The sequence below is a fragment of the Sorex fumeus genome, unplaced genomic scaffold, assembly GCF_029834395.1.
Source record: "Sorex fumeus unplaced genomic scaffold, SorFum_2.1 ptg000033l, whole genome shotgun sequence".
In the NCBI taxonomy this organism is placed as follows: Eukaryota; Metazoa; Chordata; class Mammalia; order Eulipotyphla; family Soricidae; genus Sorex; species Sorex fumeus.
This window is the reverse complement of record NW_026606090.1, coordinates 3,394,333-3,419,071: the sequence shown is the minus strand read 5'-3', so window position 1 is coordinate 3,419,071 and position 24,739 is coordinate 3,394,333. Positions and strand designations below refer to the sequence as shown.

Here is a 24,739-nt window from a genome sequence, read left to right as displayed (position 1 = left end):
CTATTATTGTTGTTGTTGTTGTTTTGTAGTACCAGGTGTCAAATCAGGGCCTCCCAGACACCAGGCAAAAGTTCTAGAGCTCAGCTGCATCCTGGCCCTTCAAAGCTGAGCTTCTAAATATGGCTCTATCATCCACATTATATCCTATCACAGTAAAATGCGCACGGTGGCTAAAATAGGTGCTTTTATGGTGTACTTTATTCATAGGGATGGTTATGCTCTGCCACTAGAATTTTCACTCTGTGAAGAAAACAAATCTCTCTAGTGGCATTTACATTAATGGGCTGGAAACAATGATTATAAACAAATAAAAATTAGAAAGTCAACCGAGAGGCTAAACAAATAAATAAATAAAAAATTCTCATGTATCACTGGCAAGAACCGAGATGGTTTATTCTACCATCTTTGCAAGGACCTCACTATGTTCTCAAGCAACTGAAACAGGGAACCTGCAAGGTTTGTATCCAGGCTACGGAAGAAAGGCCCAAATAACTGTGATTTGAACATCCACCAACTGCAAATTGCAAATGGGAAGGCTCCTGCAGGCGCTCAGGGGAATGATGTGAACAGAGGTTCCACCGGGCAGGGAGTAAAAGCCACCGACAGAAGAGGTTAGATGGGGCGCACAGGTTTCCTTCCACCCACAGAGGACGGGTGTGTGTGGAAAGCCTTCTTTCAGCGTGGGATCGCGGAGCCATAAAATACTGCAGACTCGCCGTCTTTCCTGAGCCCAAGTCACAGCATCACCCAGCCTGAAATCACACCTTGGCGCCCTGGAGTCTGCACACGAAGCTCGTAAAATATCCTGACCCAGGCTGGCACGCCCAGAGTGGGGGGAAGGGGACGTTGACCCGACGGGCTCAACTGGGCGCCAGAGTGGGTGCCCCATTCAAGGTGGCACTTCTGGACAGCTGTGTGGAAAGACAAATGAAGCACCCATGAGAAGGTCTGCTGAGGGTGGAAGGGAGGATTCCACGGACCTGGTCATTGCCAATTTTCCCAGGTTAGCACTCATGGGAATTCTGGCTACTTCTCAGCATTTCCAATCATGTGAAATCAACTGTGTTTTTCTAGATCCACAATACCAGCACCTTTCATCCCAGAGGTCTCTTCCCTAAATTTAATAAACACACAACCAGAGAGTATCTTCCTGTACTGCCATCACACCAGTCACATTTTCTTACCTTTTCATCTTTTTCGGTGAAAGTCCCACCATTGCCTGATTTCTTGTTGATGGCCTGAGCTACACCAACAACCTGCAATCAGGAAGAAGAGTGATCACTTCATTGATGGAAATTATTAGTACAAATGCACCCAAATGTAGTCACAGAAGAATTTTTATATGTGCTTTAAATCAACAACTCAGCTCCAAGACCTTTCAGCCCTTGATCTAATTCTGTATAATTTATTAGCCCCCCCTTTTTTCTTAATAAAAGTTTAACTGTTTTTAATGTCTTGGGTCCTTTTTTTTTTTTTAAATGTAGGAGTACTGCTATTTATTCAGCCACTGATTAGCTGATTGAATTGGGCATGAACTCTACCTTACTTTTTTAAATTATTTATAATTTTATTTGTTGAATCACCGTGAGAGTGGTTACAAAGCTTTTGGATTTAAGTTTCGGTCATACAATGAAACATCCATACCATCACCAGTGCCCATTCTCCACATCCCCAAACCCCAGTATACTCCCATCCCACACACTCCCCCAACTGTGGGGCAGATGATTTCCACATTACTCTGTCTCTACTTTGATTACATTCAATATTTTGACACAAGACCCACCATTATTATTTGGGATTTTACCCCAACACTCAGATATACTGAAAAGGCAACAGTAGACAATTGGTTTTCTATTGCTGGTTATGATAACATCATGATGTCACATGGCTACAGAAGTGGCCACGTGATTTTGAAATTCTGAAATTTTAACAATTAAATCTGGAGGGATTTCTGCCAAAACCTTCTGGGTTCTGAGATTTGTTCCTGAGTCTTTTGGATAATGGCCATTAAGCAGCTTGATCAGGAGCCAGAAAGGCCATTTGTGGGAGGCGACTCGGGGTCTTGTGGGGAAGAGGAGGAATGGGCTAGCTCCACCCCCACGCCGTGAGGACCCCATGTATCTTGTCACTGTGGGCCCAAACCTGAATGTCCAGAGGCCTCTGGAGGATGGTGGCCAGCAGGCTGCCAGGGGGAACAGGCCAAGGCACGAAACCTATTCTCACCTGGGGTGGCCCAGCGCCTATAACCTACTGCAGGTACTGGATGCATATCTGCCAAAAGCTGCTGGGTTTTGAGATTTGTTTCTGAGTCCCTGGGATCACGGCCGTTAAGCAGTTCGATCAGGAACCAGAGAGGCCATGCTTCCAATTATATAGCTGAGCCGGAGGTCATTCATGGGTGTGTCTCCCACACACCTACCTAACTTTTGGCCGTTTACTTTCTTGGTAAACTTTGCCCCAAGTTTTTGGGGTCTGGCCAAAGGCACAGCAGCAATTTTGGGGTATCTTGAAGTCTGAAGGTACCATCAGGCTGCTGATGCACTCGCCTCACAAGTACAGACTGACCTGCTCGTGGCACCAAACCCCAATTGCATTCTTTATAGTACTCGATTCTATTTCAATCTGGTCAGAGAAATGATTGGTATCCACATTTTATGTATATTATATTGCTTTTGAGTAAGAAATTACTTAAGTCCTACCACATTTTAGAGAAAAGGAATATTCCATATTGATTTTTAAATATGTTTAGCCACTCAAGCAGTTAATTTATTGGTTAGATACATTTATATTGGTAAGTTTAACTATATTATTAGTTATTAATTAAAAACAGACAAAACAGAACAGAACCTCTGGCTAATCATGAAGCAGAATGATTGCTCAGATGTCAGAGCATGTGTGGGGAGCCCTAACTTTGATTCCCACTACTGCATGTCCACCTGGCCAGTTCCCCATGGTCATGACCTGGGGGCCGCCTGACCACTGTGGGGTCTCTATATTAAGCCCTAGTTCAGCTGGTTACAGGGGAGAAGAAGAAGGAGGAGGAGAAAGAGGAGGAGGAGGAGGAGGAGGAGGAGGAGGAGAAAGAGAAGGAGAAGGAGGAGGGAGAGGAGGAGGGAGAAGATGAAGGAGAAGGAAGTGGAGGAAAAGAAGGAGGAGAAAGAAGTGGAGGAGGAGAAGGAGGAGGAAAAGAACAAGGAGGAGAGGAGGCAAAGGAGGAGGAAAAGAACGAGGAGGAGAGGAGGCGAAGGAGGAAGGAAGAGGAGGGAGGAGGAGGGGGAGGAGGAGTAAAAGAAGGAGGGGGAGGAGGAGCAGGAGGTACCATGAGGGTGAAGATGAGTCCTAATATGGAAATGCAGCTCAACTCCTATTGAAACTTCTCTCCATGAAAACTATTCTACCTTCAACAGACAAACAGATATTGGGATGGGGGGGGGGGGCTCTGAAAAGTCAAAACAGGGATTAAAGGCTGGGTTTTATTTCAAATAGATCAGGAGGAGTCTGAAAAATGAAATCTTGACAAGACTGAGTTAACAAGTCCTGCAAATGCACCATAAGTTTCCATGAAAGATGCAGCAAGGCTTTTTACGAGCCCTCTGGTGTCTTGGCTTGACGGGGCCTTCACTTCCTGGGTTCCAGCTGCAGTATGAGTTATCACCCTCCTCTCAGAAAGACCTTCATGCTCTCTCGCTGGGCTCCGCATAAATTCTCCTCTTTCCTTCCTTCTGCAATGGGATCGCCTCAGAATAAGCTCATTATCCCTAAATGGTCACAGCCTAGGAATAAAGTCCTGAGCGATGAGTTGTCGGTTCCTGATATCCTCAGCTCACTCTAGCCCCACAGTCTGAATATTCTAGAGCTGGAGAGAACTCAACAGATTGGAGGCATTCTTACATGCGGGAGGCCCAGGGTTCAGCCCAGGTATGGCATAGCCCCCCACCCACCCCCACCCCAGTGCCACTCTTCTTTTGCCGGGGGTGGGCACCCAGAGATACTGAGGGTCTGCTTCTATGCTCCGTGGTCCCCGGGAATCACTCCTGGTGGTGCCTTGGGAATGGTGCAGTGTCACAGGTTGGAGAATGAACCAAAACTTTCTCTCCTTCCTTGGTCTGTTCATTGCCTCCTGCAGCTCACCACTACCACTCCACTCAGCCATAGGGGGTGAGCTCAGAGCAGAGAGGCACAAACCCCACATTCCACCCCACATGCCAGCCCCTGGGACCCCCCGGCCACACTTCAGCATCACAGTCCACACTATCTGTTTGCCAGGCACAAACAAAGATGCGTGTCTGGTTTATATTTTACCAATCTCACAGCACGTGCTGGTTCTGCCTCTCCGGGCCAAGTGCTCCCACAGAGAAATGCAGAGGACAAGACCCTCATCGTGCTGAGCCGAGCGAGCTGCCTGGAACATGGCTGCTGCTAGCTCCAAGAGTCACATTTTCTTCTCTCAGGAGGTTCTTCTTCCCTTCCTAGGGTTGCATATCCACTCCCAACCCCACTTCAAACCCCACGGGATGTGCAGCACAGATCAGACGTGGATGGTCTGTAATGGGAACCCAGCTTCTCAGGGTCACTGGGAGAACAGGAAGCTTCCCACTGGTGGGAGGAGCTGGGGAAGGATTCTCTCCCCAGGGCCCTTCTCAAACTTTCCTCAGACTCCATGGTAACCCACTCCACGCCATGTGATTCCTAAGCAATGAGTGCCTGGTAAGTGCCTTTCAATACAGAAGACAGGAGAAAGACACAGCTGTGTAGATGCATGCTCCTTCCCCATGTCCCATATCCCAAGCGTTAGAGTTGGAAGGATCGCTAGAAGCAACAGCCTCCTCCAAGGCCACCTGTGGACCAGCCTTCAACTCTGGCTGATGTGCCCTCTTCCAAACCCCGGGCAACCATTAAATTAGAGTCATGGATCCCAAAGATGTTCTCATCCGAGGCCCTGGATGGGACCACGATGCTCCTTCAATAACAAAGGGAACTGGGCAGATGTGATGAAAGAGGTAGAAATGGGAAGAGGAACAGGGCGGTCCCCTGGCTAGGCCAATGTCAAACCTGTCAGAGTGGAGACTCAGAGATGCTCTGCTCCATCTCAAGAGGAAGGGGCCATAAGCCAAGGAGCGTGGGCAGCCTGTGGACACTAGCCAAGGCCACAAAACTGGTGCTTCCCCCCAAAGCATACGCAGGAGCACAGTCTCGCTGAGACCTGACAAGAACTATTTGGAATTTTGACCTCCCCAACTAAAAGATACAGCAAATTTTTACATCAATATCACAAACTTGGGGCTGGAGTGATATACAATGGGAAGAGCGCTTGCCTTGCCCATAGCTGACCCATGTTCAATCCCTGGAACCTCCATATGTTCCCTGGAACCCTGTTAGGAGCGATCCCTGAGCACAGAAACAGGAGTAAGCCCTGAGCACTGCTGGATATGGCCCACACAACAACAACAACAACAACAACACACACACATCATCAACTTTATCACATTGCCACATCAAATATAATAATAAAAGTTAAAGAAAACTAGCAAATAATACACTGGTACTGTTGGAAGTCACTTAAATTTCTATCATATTTTTAAACAGCAATTAACCTTTTCCATCAGAATTATTATCACTTTCTTCAACTCCTATTTACTCAGGTTCTTCCCCTCCCTACAGCCTTGGTTTTACCCTCTAAGTTGGCGCTTCCCTTGCATGCCCTGCCCTCTATTTGCCAAAGGCTTTCTTCCTTCAGTCCCCTCCTAGACACAAGCCATTATTGATCTGGACACAGCCTCATGTACACAAATGGTCTCATAATTCAAGAATCTTTAATGGTTTTCTGCACCTGTAGGCAGAGAGCTAAAGATGGTCTTAATGGCCAACTTTCATTCAGGCCATGTCAGTGCCTCCTTGAATTAGGAGGCTACGGTCATCCATCTTCAGGTCACTCCTTGAAATATTACCTCCCATCCTCTCCCCTGAGACCACATCCCTGACCTGCGGGCTGGTCCCCAGAGCTCCTGGTATGAAAGTCTGACCCCAGGTTCATCGGTGGTTTCAATCTGCCTGCTTTACACCTGGGAACAAGTATGGGGGAAGTATTCTTCTCACCGTGGGCTGAAAGCCTTTCCCCTGCTTTGGAAAACACTTCCCAGAGTTGTCTGCATGGCAAATGGGATGGCCTCACAGCTGACAGTGAAATATTCCCGTTCTCAACCTCCTCTTCTCCATTCACAGCCCGGCTCTCAGGCGAGACGGTTTTTGCAAGGGCAGAATGGATGACCTGGGCTTAATGGCAGCATCCGTACTTTGCAGGTTCCTAAATGCTCTCAATGATGATCACTTGTCTCGCTCAGACGTCAAAGCCTGAAGAAAGGGGGAGGAAGAGCTGCCTGTCCCCAACTTACAAGCCAGGTACCCCGAGGTGGAGAAACCTGCTTGAGACATCACTGCTCTGCAAGCAGTGGCCAGACTAAGTCATGCTGGCAACAAAGGCTCCTTCCTGCAAACACGGTCCCTCTCTGCCTCCTTGACAGTCAAGCAGAAAAACAGCACAAAGCGTGAGCAACTCAATACACAATTGGCAGCTGGCATGGGGATCGCCCCAAGACCCTGTGTGCCCACTACTGCACACAGCACTGCCAACGCTGACTCTAGAGCCTCAGGTCCAACTGGCTGCTAAGACTCACTCCCCAGGGAGGATGTCTCCTACGTTTGGCAAGGTGTCAGCTTGGGGAGGATGGGCTGACCCCAACAGGTGGGGGGACATCAACTGTGAAACCGGAAGCTGTCTGCCTGCCTGGCGTTACCTGTTACAGCTGCCTGCCCTGAAACAGCTCCACAGGTCTGCAGCCTGCAAGATGCCGCACACCTGGAGCTTCCTGACAGCTCTGGACGGAGGGATGTTGTCACACACCACAGAAATGGGTGAGGGCTGCAGCAACCAGACACACGTCATGGGCTGAATCTTCTTCACAGAGCAAAGTAGCTCTCAAAGGCATTGAGGCAACACCTCCTTCTTTAGAGCTGCTTGCTTTCTTCCTGTCACTATGGTCAGCAGTGGCCATGCTTTGGGGACATCGGGGTGACCCCCAGCACTGCTCAGGGATCAGGAATCGAATCCAGGGTCTCACACAGGTCACGCATGTGCTCTCTGCCCTGTGAACTACGTACCTGCTTCCTTTCTCATGATGAAACTAAGCGCTCGTAGGATTCCTCTTGCTTTTCCTAACCCATCACACTTATAACTGGTCTATACTCAGCAAATCCTTCAGACAGAGATGAAAGTCTTTTACGTTGCCATGGGGAAAGCAGACGTCCTCTCTCCATGTTTCTGTCTCCGAGTGAAGAATTGATTACAAATCACATGGCGTTTGAAAGTGTGGGTAAGTTGTCGGCGTTACCAGCAGGAAAAAGATAAATCCTCCTCCCAACAACACACAGAGGAATGTGAGGTAAGTGGAACCATTGTGAGCAATTCTGAAGAATTATGTTATTCCAGTTGCTCCTTTGCATTTGCAAAGAGGGAACCTTCTAGAACTGTGAGGAGTTGGTTGGTAGTTTTCTAGGAAAAGCATGGATACAGATAACAGGAAGTGATTACCTCAGAATGAGAAAAATGGGATCTCAGGGTAGGGCAGGGCGGGTCTGAAGGTCAGCGCTGCCCCTAAGCAGGACATACTATGGGGAAATTCCCTTCTCTCCTCCAGGTCCATATTTCCTCATCTGAACTGAGGGAGGCAATTCACACTCATCTGAAAATTCTTGTCCTACTGCTATTTGTCAAAGGTTTGGTTATAGTTCCACCCAAGGTTCTAGAGCTTGTCAATCTATCTTGGTCATCAGACTTCCAAACACGTCTGCAAAAGACGTTCTCACGATCTCCATGAAACATTCTTGTCTCCCTTGCTCTCACAGAGTTTGCAGTTTAGTGAGGGGAGATGAATAAATTTGGACTTAACTGTGGACTATGTCAGATGGTGATTAAGCATTTATGTGTTTAAAATGAGAAAAAAGAGCACGAACAGAATTAATGGCTGAGGCCCAAGTGATAATGAAGGGGTTTCGGTACTTGTCATGCTTGCAGCAGAACTCATTGTGTCCCATGGTACCAAATGGTCCCCCAGAATGACTGGGAGTTACCCTGAGCACAAAGCCAGGAGTAGCTCCCAGAGCACTGCCAAACATGATCCAATGTCCTCCTACCTCTGCAATAGTGGTTAATAATAAAAAAAAGATCTTAAAAAGAAATCTGAAACAAAATCCTAATGAGATGTAATTTACTATAATCCCATGTTGGAGTGAAAGCACAGCGGGTAGGGCGTTTGCCTTGCATACAGCCGACCCAGGTTCGATTCCTCTGTCCTTCTCGGAGCCTGGCAACCTACCAAGAGTATCCTGCTCACACGGCACAGCCTGGCAAGCTCCCTGTGGCATATTCAATATGGCAAAAAACAGTAGCAACAAGTCTCACAATGGAGACGTTACTGGTGCCTGCTTGAGCAAACTGATGAACAGAGGGAAGACAGTGCTACAGTGCTACTATATTCTCATACATATAGAAAAAAACACAGTTAAAAACAGGCAAAGGATATGAACAGACACTTCTACAAAGAAAACCAGAGAATTATCAGGCCATATCCATTTTCTTCACGGTCACGGTCCTCCCGTTGTTCATCGATTTGCTCGAGTGGGTCCAGTAACGTCTCCATTGGAGACTTTTATTGTTACTGTGTTTGGCATATAGAATACAACACGGGGAGCTTGCCAGGCTCTGCCGTGCGGGCGAGATACTCTCGGTAGCTTGCCGGGCTCTCCGAGAGGGGCGGAGGAATCGAACTTGGGTCGGCCATGTTGGCTGCGTGAAAGACAAACGCCCTACCGCTGTGCTATTGCTCCAGTCCTATCCATTTTCTTATTACAAGGAAAACATAAGTCAAAATCACAACCAGATTTTTAGTTCACACCTAAAGGAATAACAACTCACCAAAACGTAAGATATATCAAGTGCTAGAGAGGATTAGGAGGGGGGAAAGGAAATCTTTCCGCCCTGTTGGTAGGAAGGTAAATTGTAAATATTCACCATCTCCAAGGAAAACAGGCTATTCCTAAAGATACCAAAGCAAGTTGTATACAACCTAGTCATCCCATTTCTGTGTAGTTGGGATATCCCCCAATACAAAAATACTAATTCAAAAGGTTTATTGCAGGAATATCCACAGCAGCCCAGGGAAGGTCTAACTCATTTCATAAATGACAGTAACGGCTTCAATGGGGGGACAAGAGCAGGATGGAAGACAAAAGAGAGAGAGAGAGAGAGAGAGAGAGAGAGAGAGAGAGAGAGAGACTGCTTTAGCGAGGCAGGTCCGGAGCAGGGCTGTGTGGAGGCCTGGGTCTGGTTCTACATATGACCTTAGACAGAATTCTCCTGAGTCTGTCTATGAGACATTGAACACAGGAAGAAGCAGGAAGGCAGGAAGAAGCAACAGTAATGTCAGACTTAAAATACTGGCCACAGAACACATCACGTGAGGGCACGCGAGCAGAGCAACCTGGGGTGAGGGGGCCCAGCCTGGAAGCCAGCAGAGAGCCAAGAGGAGGGAGGGAGGGAGACTGAGATCCTGGGAAGCCGCCTTTGGAGGAGCATGGGGTACCCAATACAGACAAGGGCTGCTCACAGGCCGGCAAGAGGAGGGTTGAGAAATGGTCTCTAGTACTTTCCCACCGGGACTCTGCAGTTGGCAAAAGGGTTCTCCACAGATGGGGCAGGGGAAGCTTGGAGAGGAGCACGTGCTTAAGAGACAACAGAAGGATCTGGATGAGGAGCAGAGACACATCTTCAGATTCTTCTTTTTTGGGGGGGGGTGGGTAACACCCTGCGATGTACAGAGGTTACTCCTGGCTCTGCACTCAGGAATTACTCCTGGTGGTACTCGGGGGACCATATGGGATGCTGAAGATCGAACCTGGATTGGCCACGTGCAAGGCAAACGCCCTACCTGCTATACTATCACTCCAGCCTCGGATTATTCATGATCTGATGGGATCAAACCCAGAAGAGACTTGTGGTCCTGGGGTGCTTTGTTTTTGCTTGTTTTAGTACCCAGTGGTACTCAGGGCTTCCTCCTGGCTCTCTGCTCAGGGGTCACTGCTGGTGGGGCTCAGAGTTTGGGGGACTCTAATGCAGTGTCAAACCCCGGTCAGCAGAGGTCCCTGCTGGACTGTGTCTCTGGCCTGGTTTCATGTTTCTGGCTGAAGAGAGGGGTCAGCCTGTCTGAGTGATCCCACAGACACTAGGCAGACAACAGGGCTGACGCTATAAAGCTGGTTTCTCCCTACAAGCACAAGACCAACAGCTGTGTCAGCTCAGACGCAGGAGCCGGGAAAATGGGGGAATTCCCTGGTGGAAATAGTTCTCAAGCACCTTTATTTTCCCCTGAGATAGCCATGGGGTGGGGGAGGCAACCTGGAGCTTTTACAGGAGAAAACTGGTTAAATAATCTACTTACGGCCTCATTTGGGCTTAACTCTCCTGGCAGCTGATCGGACAGCAGCTTATGGAAAGCCCTAGAGGATTCTAGGGTCTTCCTTCTCCTTATTTCCTCTAGCAAAGCAATTTCCCGACCTCCAGAACAGAAGCGGAACAGATCCACTCTCTTATTTCCCCTCCACTTGGCCAGGGGCCGCTTCTCTGGACAGAGGCCAAAGCGGCCTCAGCGATGTCTCTGCCTCCAGAACTCCAGAACACCCAGGGACAGTGGTTTAGCTACTAAAGCCCATCAAGTGTCAAGCACATGGCTCTGGGAAAGATAATAAATAGGGGAAGCGGCTCATCCTGAGCTCCGGGCCAGGTGGATGATTCATGGATGGCCCTTGGCTCCCTCGGCACTCAACACTACCCTGAGGCACCAGGCACACGCCTTTGGCTCTGGCTCTGTGAGGGCAGATGTGGGCTGTGCCCCAGGAGGAAGGACAGGCCTGTGGGCAATCCCCGGGCCCCACCAGGCACCAAGCCGTGACCTCAGGTGGACCCGCCCGTGTCATCTGTGGGCAGAGTCTGGGACAGCTCCGGTATTCTCCACAGCCCAGAGTAGCAGACCTCTTCCTCTTTCTCTCTGTCTTCCTCCTTCCTCTTTTCCGTTTTTCTTTATTATTATTATTATTATTATATAACCTAGTCGAAGTCAGAGGTTCTCAAATGGGAAGGCACATTAGAATCACCTGGAGGGACTTAACAGTCCTGAAGATGTACCTGAGAAATAGTACAACGGGTAAGGCGCTTGCCTTGCACGCAGCTGACCTGGGTTCAATTCCCCCGCTCTCCATAGGGTCCCCCGAGGCCTGCCCGGAGTAATCTCAGGGCAGAGGCAGGAATAAAACCTGAGCACCACTGGGTATGACACCAAAACAAAAGAACAAAGTTGGAAGTGATCACTCTGGATAAGAACCACTGCTGAAATTAGGTAAAGGAGCAAACATGATCACAGATCACAGATCACAGATTATCCTGTTATATTCGTCGATTGCCTCGAGCAGGCCCCAGTAACGTCTCCTTCATCCTACCCCTGAGATTATATTCAAGGCTCTTTAGGAGAATGAGACCCATCATTGTTACTGGTATTTGGCATATTGGGTACGCCATGGGGAGTTTGCCAGACTCTGCCGTGTGGGCAGGCTACATTCGGTAGCCTGCCAGTTTGTCAAAGTAGGAATGAGATGTCATAATAAGATGTCGTGCGGTCACCCGTTCTCTTCCCGGAGCTGGTTTTTATAGTCTCTGAGTCTTGGCCGCTGATGGGATTACACGGCATCAGGGGGCCAGTTGGTGGGTGTGACCCCCGCCTACTGGAATTTGGAGGATCTGGGTGGAGGATGCTCGACTCCTGTATCTGTATCTTGTATCTGTATTGCAAACCATATGCCCAAAAGGAGAATAGGGGAGAAGAAGAGGGGGAAGGGAGCAAGGGGGGGGGGGGGACTGTCTGCCAAATAGACAGGTTGGGGCAGAGTGGCAGGAGGGAAACTGGGTGGGGACATCGGCATGGTGGTGTTGGAGCACTGTATGACTGAAACCCAATCATGAACAGCTTTGTTAGAAAGAAAGAAAGAAAGAAAGAAAGAAAGAAAGAAAGAAAGAAAGCAAGCAAGCAAGCAGGCAGGCAGGCATGTTCAGAAACCCTGTTCTAACTTCTAGTAGTTCACATACTTTTTGAACAGATGAAAAATTGAGAAAATACAACTTTAAATATTATGTTAATAAATGAGCCAAATTCCCCAGCACCTGGTCAGCTTTGAAGGAAAGAAAATAGAGGCTGAGAGTGTATTTTGTAGTTCTGGTGGCCTCAAAGCTCTGTCCCGAATCCTCTTAGAAGGAGAGCCTGTTTTCTGTTCACCTGGGCAGGACTCAGCTTCTATGGAATTAAAGACCCGGGAGAAGATGGGCAGTGTGGCAGACCTGGCCCCAAGGGGCTGCAGGGAGGCCTTGGAGAAACTGAAGCCCCAGGAGAATGGGGGAGGGAGTGCGTCCAGGAAGAGTCACGTAGTCCTTCCTGCAGGGCTGAGCCTCCATGCTAGCTACGCTGCTCTGGAACTCTAAGAAACACCTGCAGTCCACAAGCACAGAGCATGTCATGGGAGTTTTTTGAGCACCGTGAGGGGAGTCACTCTTGAGCACAAAACCAGGAGTAGTCCCTGAACACAGCTGGGTATGCCCCACCCCCAAAAAAGAGCCACACCACCATCAAAGAACAAAGGAACAACACATAAAACCTTCATGGACCTTGTACCATTTCTTTGTCTGTTTATTTTATTTTGAGGCCACACCTGGCAGCGATCAGAGCTTACTCTTGGCTCTGTGCCTTGGGGACTACATGAGGTTCCAGGGATTGAACCTGGGTTGGCCATGAGTAAGGCAAGCACCTTACTTGCTGGAGTACTTCTGCGGGCTCTAGAATTTACACCATTTTACTCAGATTGTTTGCTACAGGGCCACACCCTGGCTCTGTGCTCAGGAATCCTGGCAGTGCTCAGGGGAGCACTGTGGTGCCAGGGATTTGAACTGGAGTCTGCCATGGGGTAAGCCAAAACAATGGCTTAGCCCCTATACCAGCCCTCTGGCCCAGAACGTGTACTGTTTTTCGCAAGCAGCCCCTAAAAATCAAAAGGATCAGTCATCTCCACCTGGTATCAGTCATCTCCACCTGGTTGTAAGATGAATCCTGCTCTGGGACCAGCCGAGTTTCAAAAGTAGGCCACCTGAACAACAGAGAAGAGTGGAATTTCCCTGCATTATGTTCCTAAACATCACCTGGCTCTAGAAATAACAAACGTGAGTGACAATGTGACAAAAGATTTAAAAAAAAATGGGGCTGGGGTGACCAGGTTGGAAAAAAAAATGGTTGCATTTCTTATTGTTGAATAAGAACGAAAATTTACAACATCCCTGAAAATGTCTAGACTTGCTATAATTTTTTTTTCTGCTTTCTTAGGCAAGCTATGTGACTCCTGGGTCCTCTCTGGGACCAGCAACAACTAACCTAAGAATTAAGATTAATCTATCACTGTACCATTATCATCCTGTTGTTCATCAATTTGCTTGAGTAGGTGCCAGTAGTGTCTCCATTCGTCCCGGCCCTGAGATTTTAGCAGCCTCTCCTTACTCATCCTTCCCAACGGTGCCATACTGGGGGCTCTTTCAGGGTCAGGGGAATGAGACCCGTTATTGTTACTGTTTTTGACATATCGAGCCACGGGGAGCTCACCAGGCTCTGCTGTGCGGGAAGACTAATCTAAGAGTTACTACTCTAAGAGTAACGTGTGTCTGTAAATCCCTTTATAATGTCCTCCTGGTTAGGGGAAGGCCCCAATCAGAGCATGACCGAGGACGTGACTCTGCCCCTCATCCATCCTCCCCGCCTTCTCCTTCCAAAGGAGTCAGTCTGCAGGAGGCCACCAGAACACAGCCAGGCACCAGAGTCTCCACCATCCTGTCCTCTGCCTGCCCATGCCCCCATCCACGGAGGCTTTCAGGTATGTGGCAGGGGGTGAGGAAGCACTGAGTCGGGGGAGAGCGGGGTGCAACCCAGCAGAGCACAAGGCCATGAAACCCACCGGACCCGTTAGGAGCCTGTGAGCTGAGTGCCCGGCTCTGAGTCTCACTGCAGCGTGAGGTGGATTCCCCGGAGGGCTCTGAGCCATGGTTTCCTCCTCTGCTCAGTGGGAATAAAACTACTTCCTCTGCTGGCTCTGAGGACAAAGGGGTCTATATGTGACGAAATCAGTGGCCTCGGGATAAACTGTATTTCCAAAGTCCAACCCGGACCTTTCCTGTGTGTGTTCAAAACTGTTAGTTCTCAATCTCCTTTTTCAAGTAACAAGATCTGCCCAGGGGACCCCTTGGTCTAATGTCACTGGACAAGAGAGCCAGAGGGCCCATCCCCCACACGTCTCAAGGCACTTTCTCTCTTGTCTTCATTTATTTTTCTTTCAATCCAATAGTTCAGACCTTTTCTAATTGAAACGTTTTAGCTTCCTGGAGGGAGTGGGGAGAGATTACAACTTCTGCTCTGTGGTTCTTTTCTTCCCTCCAAACTTTCTGTCACAGACCTTGAGGAATGTCTGCACTATATCACTGTAGCACTGTCCTCCCGTTGTTCATCGATTTGCTCGAGTGGGCATCAGTAACGTCTCCTTTGTGAGACTTGTTACTGTTTTTGGCTTATCGAATACATCACAGGTAGCTTGCCAGGCTCTGCCATGTGAGCAGAATACTCTCAGGAGCTTGCCGGGCTCTCCAAGAGGGATGGAGGAATTGAACCCGGGTCAGCCACGTGCAAGGCAAGCGCCCTACCCGCTGTGTTATCACTCCAGTCCCGCCCTTATTTCTTAAGGCATTGGAACCAGCTCTTAGATCTGCATGAATGAGCAGTGACATATTAAATAGTGAAATCTGATGGGCTGGAGAGATGATCCTGAAAAGAAACGGATGTCATTTATGCTCTATCATAGTTTAGATGAGCTCATTCATGCAAAGAACTGAAAATTCTTAATTGGTTGAAATTTTTTACAAAAAGAAGAAGCAAGAAGCCCTTGAACACGTTTCTCGCTCGCCTGTTCTCCTTGCTTTCTCCCCTCTGAAGAGGCCTGTGTTCTCTCATGAACACATACTTCCTCTTTTTTCTCCCCTCACATCTTTCTAAGAAGGTTTTGTTCAATCAACATATCTTGTTTCAATAAAAAAGAGAGGCAAGTGAGATTATTATATACTTTATCTTAAAAATCTTCCGGAATTTTAGAGCTCAGATTTCAGTGGGTTTTTGTCTGTTCTGGTTTTAGGCCTACACTCAACTATGCTCAGGGCTGACTCCTGGCTCTGTGCTCAGGAATAACTACTGGTAGGGGTAGGGGACCATCTGTGGTGCCAGGGATCAGAACCTCGTTGGTCACATGCAAGGCAAACACCTTCCCTGCTGGACCATCTCTTCAGCCCATCAGATTTCAGTATTTAATGTGTCACTTCTCATTCATGCAGCTCTAGGAGCTGGTTCCAATGCCTTAAGAAATAAGGGTGAGACTGGAGCGATAGCACAGCAGGTAGGGAGTTTGCCTTGCATGAGGTCGACCCGGGTTTGATTCCCAGCATCCCATATGGTTCCCCTGAGCACCGCCAGGAGTAACCCTGTGTGTTGCCAGGTATGACCCAAAACAAAAAAAAAAAAAAAAAAGAAAGAAGCGTGACCTGGATTTGACAGAAGGCTCCACAGACTGAGTTTTGCATATTTTGCATATGGAATATTTGGATTCAGTTCCCAATATCACAGGGTCCCCTGAGCACTGCCAGAGAGACCCCCAAGCACAGAGCTTGCTGTGATGCACCCCTCAAAAAAAAGGAAAAAGAAAAGAAATAGGGTGACTACCAGGATATTTTGTAAATAATCAATAAACAGTCAATAGTCACACTTTATTATTCCTTGGAAATTTACTTGGTATTGGTACTCGACACAGTTGCATTGACATAAACCAGAGAAACCAGACTCACTATCTTCATTTCTGAGGAAAATCAGTGAAAGCATCTTCAGTGAATCCTGAAGTCTCTGAACAGGTACCAGACCTGTGGACCCAAGAGCTAGGCCAGTTCCCATCTGACCAGCTGGCCACACGAGGGTCCGATGACCTCCGTGTAGGATCATCTCATTCCCTGCCTGTGTTCAAAGCTCCTAGTTTTAAGCCTCCTTTTCAAAGTTACCAGGATCTGCACAGCACTTGTCTACGAAGACACGCAGATGGCAACCGGGTACAAGAAATGGCCCCTGATTAATAGGGAAGTGCAAATCAAAATAACACACGGGTACCAGCTTGCAGCTGGGAGAAGCACTCTATCCAAAACCCAAGCACAAACATGTGTTGGAGACTGGGAAGAAGGGACACACGTCCATCATGGGGGAGGTACACTGGCACAGCCAAGATAGAGGGCAGCACGGAGATTCCTCCAACAATAAAGGCTCGTGGGCTGGAGCACAGCTCAGAAGGCTGAACACAAACTCTGCATGTAGGAGGCTCGGGCTCCATCCCCAACACCGCATGGTCCCCCTGAGCACTGCCGGGAGCAACCCTGTCACGGACCTGGGAGTAGCCCAAAGCACTGCCAGGTGTAGCCCCCAAACTAGCAAGTATATATGCATATGTATGCAATTTTAAAATTAAAAATAGAAATCATCTATCCCACTTAGGGTATTCACTGGGAGAATCGAAAACTTCAATTCACGGAGCGTTGTAATTCCGTGTTTGCTATAGCATCATGCGAGATACTCAAGAGTTGGAAACAACTTAAGCATCCATGACATGTTTACATAAAGAATGTGTTCTGTGTGAATAGATAAATACTGTATTCAACATATATTAGCTAAATCGTACTGTAATATATTGGCACACTACAGGAATTCCACTGTGGAGAGAGAGAGAGAGAGAGAGAGAGAGAGAGTGTATCACTCTCAATTGTCATATCATGGATGGGCCTAGTGGGTATTATCATGTGGTATTATTATATTATAATGGGCTGGAGTGATAGCACAGCAGCTAGGGCGTTTGCCTTGCACGCGGCTGACCCAGGCGACCTGGGTTCGATTCCTCCGCCCCTCTCAGAGAACCCGGCAAGCTACCAAGAATATCTCGCCCACACAGCAAAGCCTGGCAAGCTCCCCGTGACGTATTCCATATGCCAAACACAGTAACAAGTCTCACAATGGAGACGTTACTGGGCCTGCTTAAGCAAATTGATGAACAATGGGAGGACAGTGCTACAGTGCTACCTAGAGGCTATTATCATATACAAGACAAATGAACAAAAAACACTTTTAGACTAAAGACTAAATTAGTAATAAACAGAAGGGAAAGGAGAAGACGGGTGGAAAAATTGGGTAAAGGGGGCTAATGGAAGAAATTGAACTTGGTTGTAAATTTTTATAATACTGCACCTGAGATTTACAGGTTATATAATGTGATGTTACTTACATTGAAAAACAGAATGAAACAAAAAAAAAACAAACAAACAGATTAACAGCTGCCATTCACTGATTGCAGCCAGAGTGCCAGGAACTAAGTTAAGCCTTTTAAATGCCTGGATGCATTTCATCTCCACAGCCCCGGGAGCCAGCTCTCTTGGTAACTCCATTTTGCAGATGAGGAAACCGAGATCAATGGGATTAACGCATTCCATCCTGGTTACCCATCAAGTAAGTGGTACCACGGGATATAAACTTCATAATTCCTCTCCAAATGACCTTCGAAGCTTGATTCTAACGCTCCACTTAATTTCAAAAACTTTTTATGAGACGAGTACTTTTGGGTGTTCACCAAAAAGAAAAAAAAAACCCAACCTTCAAACTGCCCTGGGCTCTGCTCACTTGCCTATATTGGAAAAAGATTGTGGAAGTCACACACGGCTTCTTCTTAAGGGGCCTTGGCATTCCATCGGTCAAATGACTATTTTTACAACTAGAGACATGCTGAGTGCATCTCCCCTGATCATTTTATCTCATTATTCCTCTCAAGTAGCTCTCAAGGGAACCATCAAAGTGGGGATAAGAATGTGGGCCGCGAAGGAGCAGAGGGGACGGGAACAGAGCATGGAGGGTCCCGTGGATGGTCCAGAAATGGTGCTTTGGAAACCCTCCCTTCAATAAAGATGCTGAGTCTCTCGTGATGCTCCAGAAGAGCAAAATGCATTGTGGGAGTGGGCTTTCATGGGAAAGGAAGAAGACGAGCCCAGGCTTTCTCAGAAGAGATCAAGTCACCACCAGGGAAGCACAGAAGCAGCGTGAGATGTGGAGTCTGAGGCAGCCGAGTGATGCTCAGGAATCTCTGGGAGAACAGTGGACAAACCCCCACATGGGTGGCAGAGCAGAACCACTTTAATCGACTCTATGAGGGACTGAGTGTGAGGGTCATGCAAGCAAATTTAAATCATCTCCACTAAAAAGGCTAAAAAAATGTAAATGACATTAATATGTGTACTTAAATGATGTAAAGCAACTAGAACTCTCATATATGGCTGGAAAGAATGTGCATAGCCACTTTGGAGAAGAGTCTGGAAGTTTCTTACAAAATTAAGCAGCCGTCTACCAAATGACCTCACAAACCCCTCCTCTATATACACCCAAGAAAACCTTTAGGTCCACCCAAAGCCCTATATGCAAACAGCAATAGCAATGTTCATCCTAGAAGACAAAAACTGTAAGTAACTCACAGGTCAATCCCCAAATAAATGGACAACCCAACTGTGGTATATTCATACCAGGAAATAAATTACTCGGCAATAAAAAGGGGACACACTACTGACATGAGGATAAATCTCACAAGCACTCAGCTACGTGAAAGAAGCCAGACACACGCAAAAAGAGCCTGTAGGATTCCATTTCTGCAACAGTCTAGGAAAGGCTAACAGTGACAGAACCCAGACAACGGTCAGGCTCACTAGAAAAGTCAGGGTCTGAGGGACAGAAAGTTTCTCAATCTCAACTGTGGCGATGGTTCCGTGACACACTCTTGTCAGACACAAATTATGAACTTAAATGACAGGCTTTTTTTTTTTCACGATGTGGATACATAGGGAAGTTTAAGTATTTGCTTTAACTTTAATCTTCCTCACTGGGGTTGGAGTACAGTGGGTAGGGAGTTTGCCTTGCATGCGGCCAACCCGGGTTCAAGTTCCAACATCCCATATGGTCCCCCGAGCACCACAGGAGTAATTTCTGAGTGCAGAAACCCCTGTACATCACCAGGTATGACCCAAAAGGCAAAAACAAAACAAAACAAAAACAAAAAATAAATCTTCCTCACTGGATGGTATGAGGAGAAGCACACATATCTGTTAGGGATGTTTTCCTACATGGTCCCGACTAACTCAAATCCCCACAATCTAGAAAGAAAGGTTTCATTGATGAATGCTACAAAGGGAAGTCTCTTGCCCAGGACAAGGCTAATTTTTCTGGGAACCGAAGCTTTAAATCACATCCTACTCCCTGAAGTTGAGCAATTAGAGGGCACCAAATCCAAGTCCTTGTGTTGTCACCAGGGCTGCCAGATAAAACATAAACTGGCCGGTTAAATGTCATTTCAGACAAACCAACCACCAATGACTCTGTCCCCAATACTTTTATTTGCCTATATCTGGTAACCTGATTCATAAGCCCATCATTATGAGCCCCCAACTGGTCTTTTCAATTGTATTTATTCTTACCAGAATGAATGAACTAGACTCATACTCATGTTTCACTCCAGGTATTTTTAGAAACGGTGGTTGTCAACACCCTCTTCAGAATCTACACGGTAGCTCCAAGGCCCTGATACTCCTCGCTTTAGGCTAAAAAGAGACACACTGACTATCCTGTTCAATCTCATTGCAACCCGCAAGACCAGGGCACCATCCATTGTCCACTCAGAATCCATACCTGAACATGTTCCCTGAGCGCCTTTCACATACTATTGCTTTAGGAGCCCTTGCTGACGAAGTCCTGTCCTAGGAAAACTCCCAGGGCACAGGCAGTGTAGGTGGAAGGGAAAATTTTAAAATTTTAAAGGAGTATTATTATTTTTTTTTAAAGAGCAGAATCTCTTCAAGATCTGAATTATAGTGTAGGTGCTGGCAATGAAATGAATGAGAAACATTCTAGTGGGATAAAAATCTATGGGATTTGGGAAAGAAAGGAAAGATGCTACACCATGGATATTAATCTATCAGCAGCAGGAATGGGGGTTTGGGTAATCTAAGCTGTATTCCTCAACCTGAGAGCAGCACGCACTACACCTGTAAGCTCTGAAAGGTCACAGGTCCCTGGGTTCTTTCTGGTTTTGTTTTGGGGCCACACACAGTGATGCTCAGGGGTAACTCCTGTTTCTGAATTCAGGAATTACTCCTGGAGGTTTTGGGGGGCCAAGTGGGGATCGAACCTGGGTCGACCACGTGCAAAGTAAACACCCTACCCACTGTACTCACTCATCTCCAAAATCCCTGGGTTCTAAACCCAGCGATTCCAATTTAAGATAGAACTATTTGTTAGGATTTCTGTAGACTCTCCTAATTTTAATATGCAGCCAAGGTTAAGAACCACTAAATGGATCTTTTCCATTCATTTTCACTGAGACTAGTGATTTTTAACCCCGAGGATATATTAGAATCACCAAGGGTCTTCAAAATCAATTAATATGAGTATCATAACCTTATTCATTCGGGATTCTGATTTAATTTAATTTCTGATTTAATAAAAGTCACCTCGCTGATTATAACAAATAACCGAGGCTGAGGACACTCAGTCAAAACCTTCAGTTTGTTAATGATTAAATATTTCTGAAAAATAAGCATAAAATAAAGAGGGAATTTAATGCTATTAGAATCCAAACTTGGGAGAAAATAAGCCACCACATTTTCATATGCGTTTTCATAATTTGGGGGTTGGGGGTTGGAGTGGAGTTTGGGCCATACCTGGTGGTACTCAGGTGCTATTCCTGGCTCTGCACTCAGGAGTGATCCTCCAAGACAGTGCTCAGGGGACCGTTATACAACAGTGAGAATTTGAACACAAGTTGACCGTGTGCAAGGTAAGTGCCTTCACCTCTGTACTATCTCCCCAGTCCATCATTTGCTTGTTTTATTTATTTTTAGTATTTGTTTTTTCAGTTTCATAATGAAATCTACTTGAGTTAGCCACATTTTCTATTTTTTCCAGAACATTATCTTTAATTTAAAAAAATGGCCGGTGACTACTGTAATGGGATAACCATTTCCGAAATGGGAATTATTCAGACTTAAAATTTAATATAAAATAAATGGATCATTACCATAATAGCAAATATATGTCAAGACAGAATACGGTCCTTGGGGGTGGTTGTAAGAAAAGACTTTATCTTAAAGGTATTTGTTTCATCAAAGTAAATTATCAGGACCCAACACTATAAACTGAAATCTATGAAAAAAAACAAACAGAACACTCTAGCACTTGTAGCTACAGTATCACTTCACAAATATGCAAGTAAAATAAAAGTTTTCAAAGAACAAAAATATTTCCAAGGAACTTTGGTATTAAATCAAACTCCGGCTTACCTCGTCCCTGTGATTCTTAATTGGCATGCAGAGAATACTTTGAGTCCGGTAGCCTGTGATTTGGTCAACTTCTGCATTGAACCGAGGATCCTAATGGGGGAGAGAGAAATTCAATTTCATGACTGTCCAGCTCAAAAGCTGATTTGATTGTTCTGATTTATAAGATTAGAAGTCTAACCTTCGACTTACCTTGTTATAGTGGATGGCAACGTTCCTGTGAAAAGCACCAAAGCTTGGCAGGAAATAAAATCACCTTTGACAAAGACAAATTTTAAGGGTGTTTTTTCCCTAGCAGCTAGGACTTAGGAAACTCACGCTAATGTTTAGGAATAAAGGAAATTCAACCATTAGCCAATTTAGGGGCCTGAATCAGAGAAGAGGGGCACCTCTCCACCCGGTAATACAATCAGCCCTCTCTCTGCCACTTGAGCTGTGCTATCCGTCTAAAAGAAATGCATCTTTGCTTGGAAACTTTTCCTAGGAGAGATTCCCCCTTTCCAAAGCAGTTCTCCAGCCTGGGCTGACTTCCCGTGTCCAGTGCTGCTTAGCGATTTCTTCTGCACACTGTCCTTGTGGTGGTCTGAGATGGTCTAAGAAGTTCATTTCTAGCCTTCCTTCTTCCTTTTGCTCCCTCTCTCTCTCTCTCCCTGTGTCTCTCTGTTAATTATGAACAGGACGGACTCCACCTAAATGGAATAACTCCCAAATCTTTTGAGATCTCTTTTCAAAACACAAAACACATCATGCCCATCCATGAATCTCAAGACTTCTGAAGGTTGAAAAAACACAATCAAACATAGAGTTCTATTTGTACGTGTGTGTGTTTGTTGTCTTTTTGGGTCACACCCAGCCATGCTCAGGGGTTACTTCTGGCTCCGCACTCAGGACTTAATCCTGGCGGTACTCAGGGGATCGTGTGGGATGCCGGGGATCAAACCTGGGTCAGACTTGTGCAAGGCAAATGCCCTCCCCACTGTACTATTGCTCCGACGCAGAAAAAACATCGAGTTCTAGAAAGGAATCTTCAGAGTGGAAAGATGCAAGTCAGGCTGTAAATTCGAGGAGAGGCCTTTTCTCGGTGGGGAAAAGGAGCAAAGGGTAATTTCTCTTACTCTGTCCCCACGGCCATTTGTGCCTTCGAAGACAGCCACCCACCATATCAGTTTTTAAGCATGGTCTGTGTGTGCTTACTATGGTAAAGGTAAAGGTAAAGGCCCTCCCGTTGATCGTCGATTTGCTCGAGCGGGCCCAGTAACGTCTCCATTGGAGACTTTGTTGTTACTGTGTGTGGCATATCGAATACTCTCGGTAGCTTGCCGGGCTCTCCGAGAGGGGCGGAGGAATCGAACTCGGGTCGGCCATCTTGGCCGCTTGTAAGGCGAACGCCCTACCCGCTGTGCTATCGCTCCAGCCCAGTGCTTACTATAATTTTCGGGAAATCTGTTGGGCAGGGGGAGAGCAGGGGAGAGTATGTCACATAGTCCCCAGGGTGCTAAGATTAGCATGGCAACAATCATAGCAGAACACAAAACACGTGAGAGCGGGCTGCTCCCTCCAAGGCAGACCCGGTCTTGGGAAGCTGCACCCCCTAATAATAGCACCCATGGTGCACAGGGCTGTCCTCTGGCCTTCCCTCTAGAGAGTGGAAGCGTCATACCCTGGAAAATCCTCGTCTTCAAAGGTCACTTCTATTTTTTGTTTTTTTAATTAGTCTAATGTCACGCAAAGCCAAAGCTGTGAATGAAGTAAATAACTACACCGGATTCCATCAATTGGGGTCAGAAATGAGGCCAAATTTCCCCCGGAGAGGCCCATCTTGGCACGCAATGCGGTCTTTCAAAAGAAAGGCTATAAAATAGTGGGAAATCAGTATAAATATTTTATACTATAAATAAACACCACTGCATTTTTTTGTGCGTGTGTGGTGTTCTTGCTGCAAACACGGTCAAAACTGTTCCCGAGACAGAACTCGGGATGGCCGTTTCCCGGGAGCGAGTTCTCTGCAGCCGGTCCTCCGCAGGCACCCTACTCTGGCCGTGAAGGCCTCACCAGCCTGGGGATCCTTTCATCCACGGGGCGCACACCCAGCACCCAGGCACCCAGGCACCCCCTGAGCTCACCAGCCCTGAGCTTCTCAGAGTGGCTGTGCACTGGGTCCATCGGAGCTGAAGGACAAACCCTAAAGCTTGGGTCCCGTCACCCCCGCAAACCCCTCCTGATGGCTCTGACCTAACATTCATTGCCGGGTCCTCAACCACCTCACTGGGGCAGTTCAAAGATATTAGAAACTTGAAAAGTCTCCCAGGTGACGCAACGGACAGTTTGAGAAGCTTTGCACTAGAGCACCAATTCTTTACTGGGCCAACAACTCTGGGACAGACAAACAGGTGCAGAGTGGAGGGAGAGGTGGGAGAAAGGCAGGGAAGCCCTGTGACCCTCAGGCTTCCCCCCCCCCCCCCATCCCGTCTAGAAGCAGGGCGTCCAATGGGAAACTCCAACCCTCTGGGCTCCCAGGATGAGTTCCCCTGACAAGCAGCTCTCACCTGAGGTGCTTCCCCAGAAGTCACGTCATTCTTGGCCGGCACCTTTGTCACTTAGACCAGTGGGAAATGCCAAGACTTGGGAGGCTGTGGGTTGGAAGGGTGGGTTTGGCCCAGGAGGGATATATGTATATTCCTCCTATGAATTCCTTCCCTATAAATCACAGTGTACAATGCTACACTGCTAAGTATACAAGGAAAGCAGGCTAGTAATGGGCCAGAGCAATGTACACCGGGTAGGGCGTTAGCCCTGGACACAGCTGACCCGGGTTCAATCCCCAGCATCCCATGTAGCGCCCCCTCCCCCGAGCACCACCAGGAGTAACTCCTGAGTGCAGAGCCTGGAATAACCCCTGAGCATCGCCAAGTGTGACCCCAAAAGCCAAAAATAAAAAATAAAGTATTTTTGAAAACCAGGCTAGTGATGCTGATGAATTTAAAAAGAATATCCATTCAGCGAAGGTAACAAGAGTTGCATCTTCAGCAACTATTTTCTAGGCAACTATTTCCAATTTCCACCACGATACCAATTATTAAAGAGGATTAAACCCAACTCTTCAAAACAACAGAGTTTGACATGAAAATTTCTATAATAGTCCCACAGAAATTTTTGGTGGGG

General features: G+C 47.0%; 1 protein-coding gene across 3 annotated transcripts in view; it reads right to left on the bottom strand.

Moving 5' to 3' along the window:
• PDE5A (phosphodiesterase 5A) overlaps nucleotides 1-24,739 on the bottom strand; it is a 101,908-nt gene that overhangs the window by 45,298 nt on the left and 31,871 nt on the right. For all 3 annotated transcript variants that reach the window (XM_056116936.1, XM_056116938.1, XM_056116937.1), the window contains exons 3-4: nucleotides 21,581-21,670; nucleotides 1,185-1,256 (exon numbers count right to left, since the gene is read on the bottom strand). In XM_056116936.1, coding sequence (XP_055972911.1) covers nucleotides 1,185-1,256; nucleotides 21,581-21,670 — 162 coding nt within the window. The remainder of the gene's footprint in view (nucleotides 1-1,184; nucleotides 1,257-21,580; nucleotides 21,671-24,739) is intronic.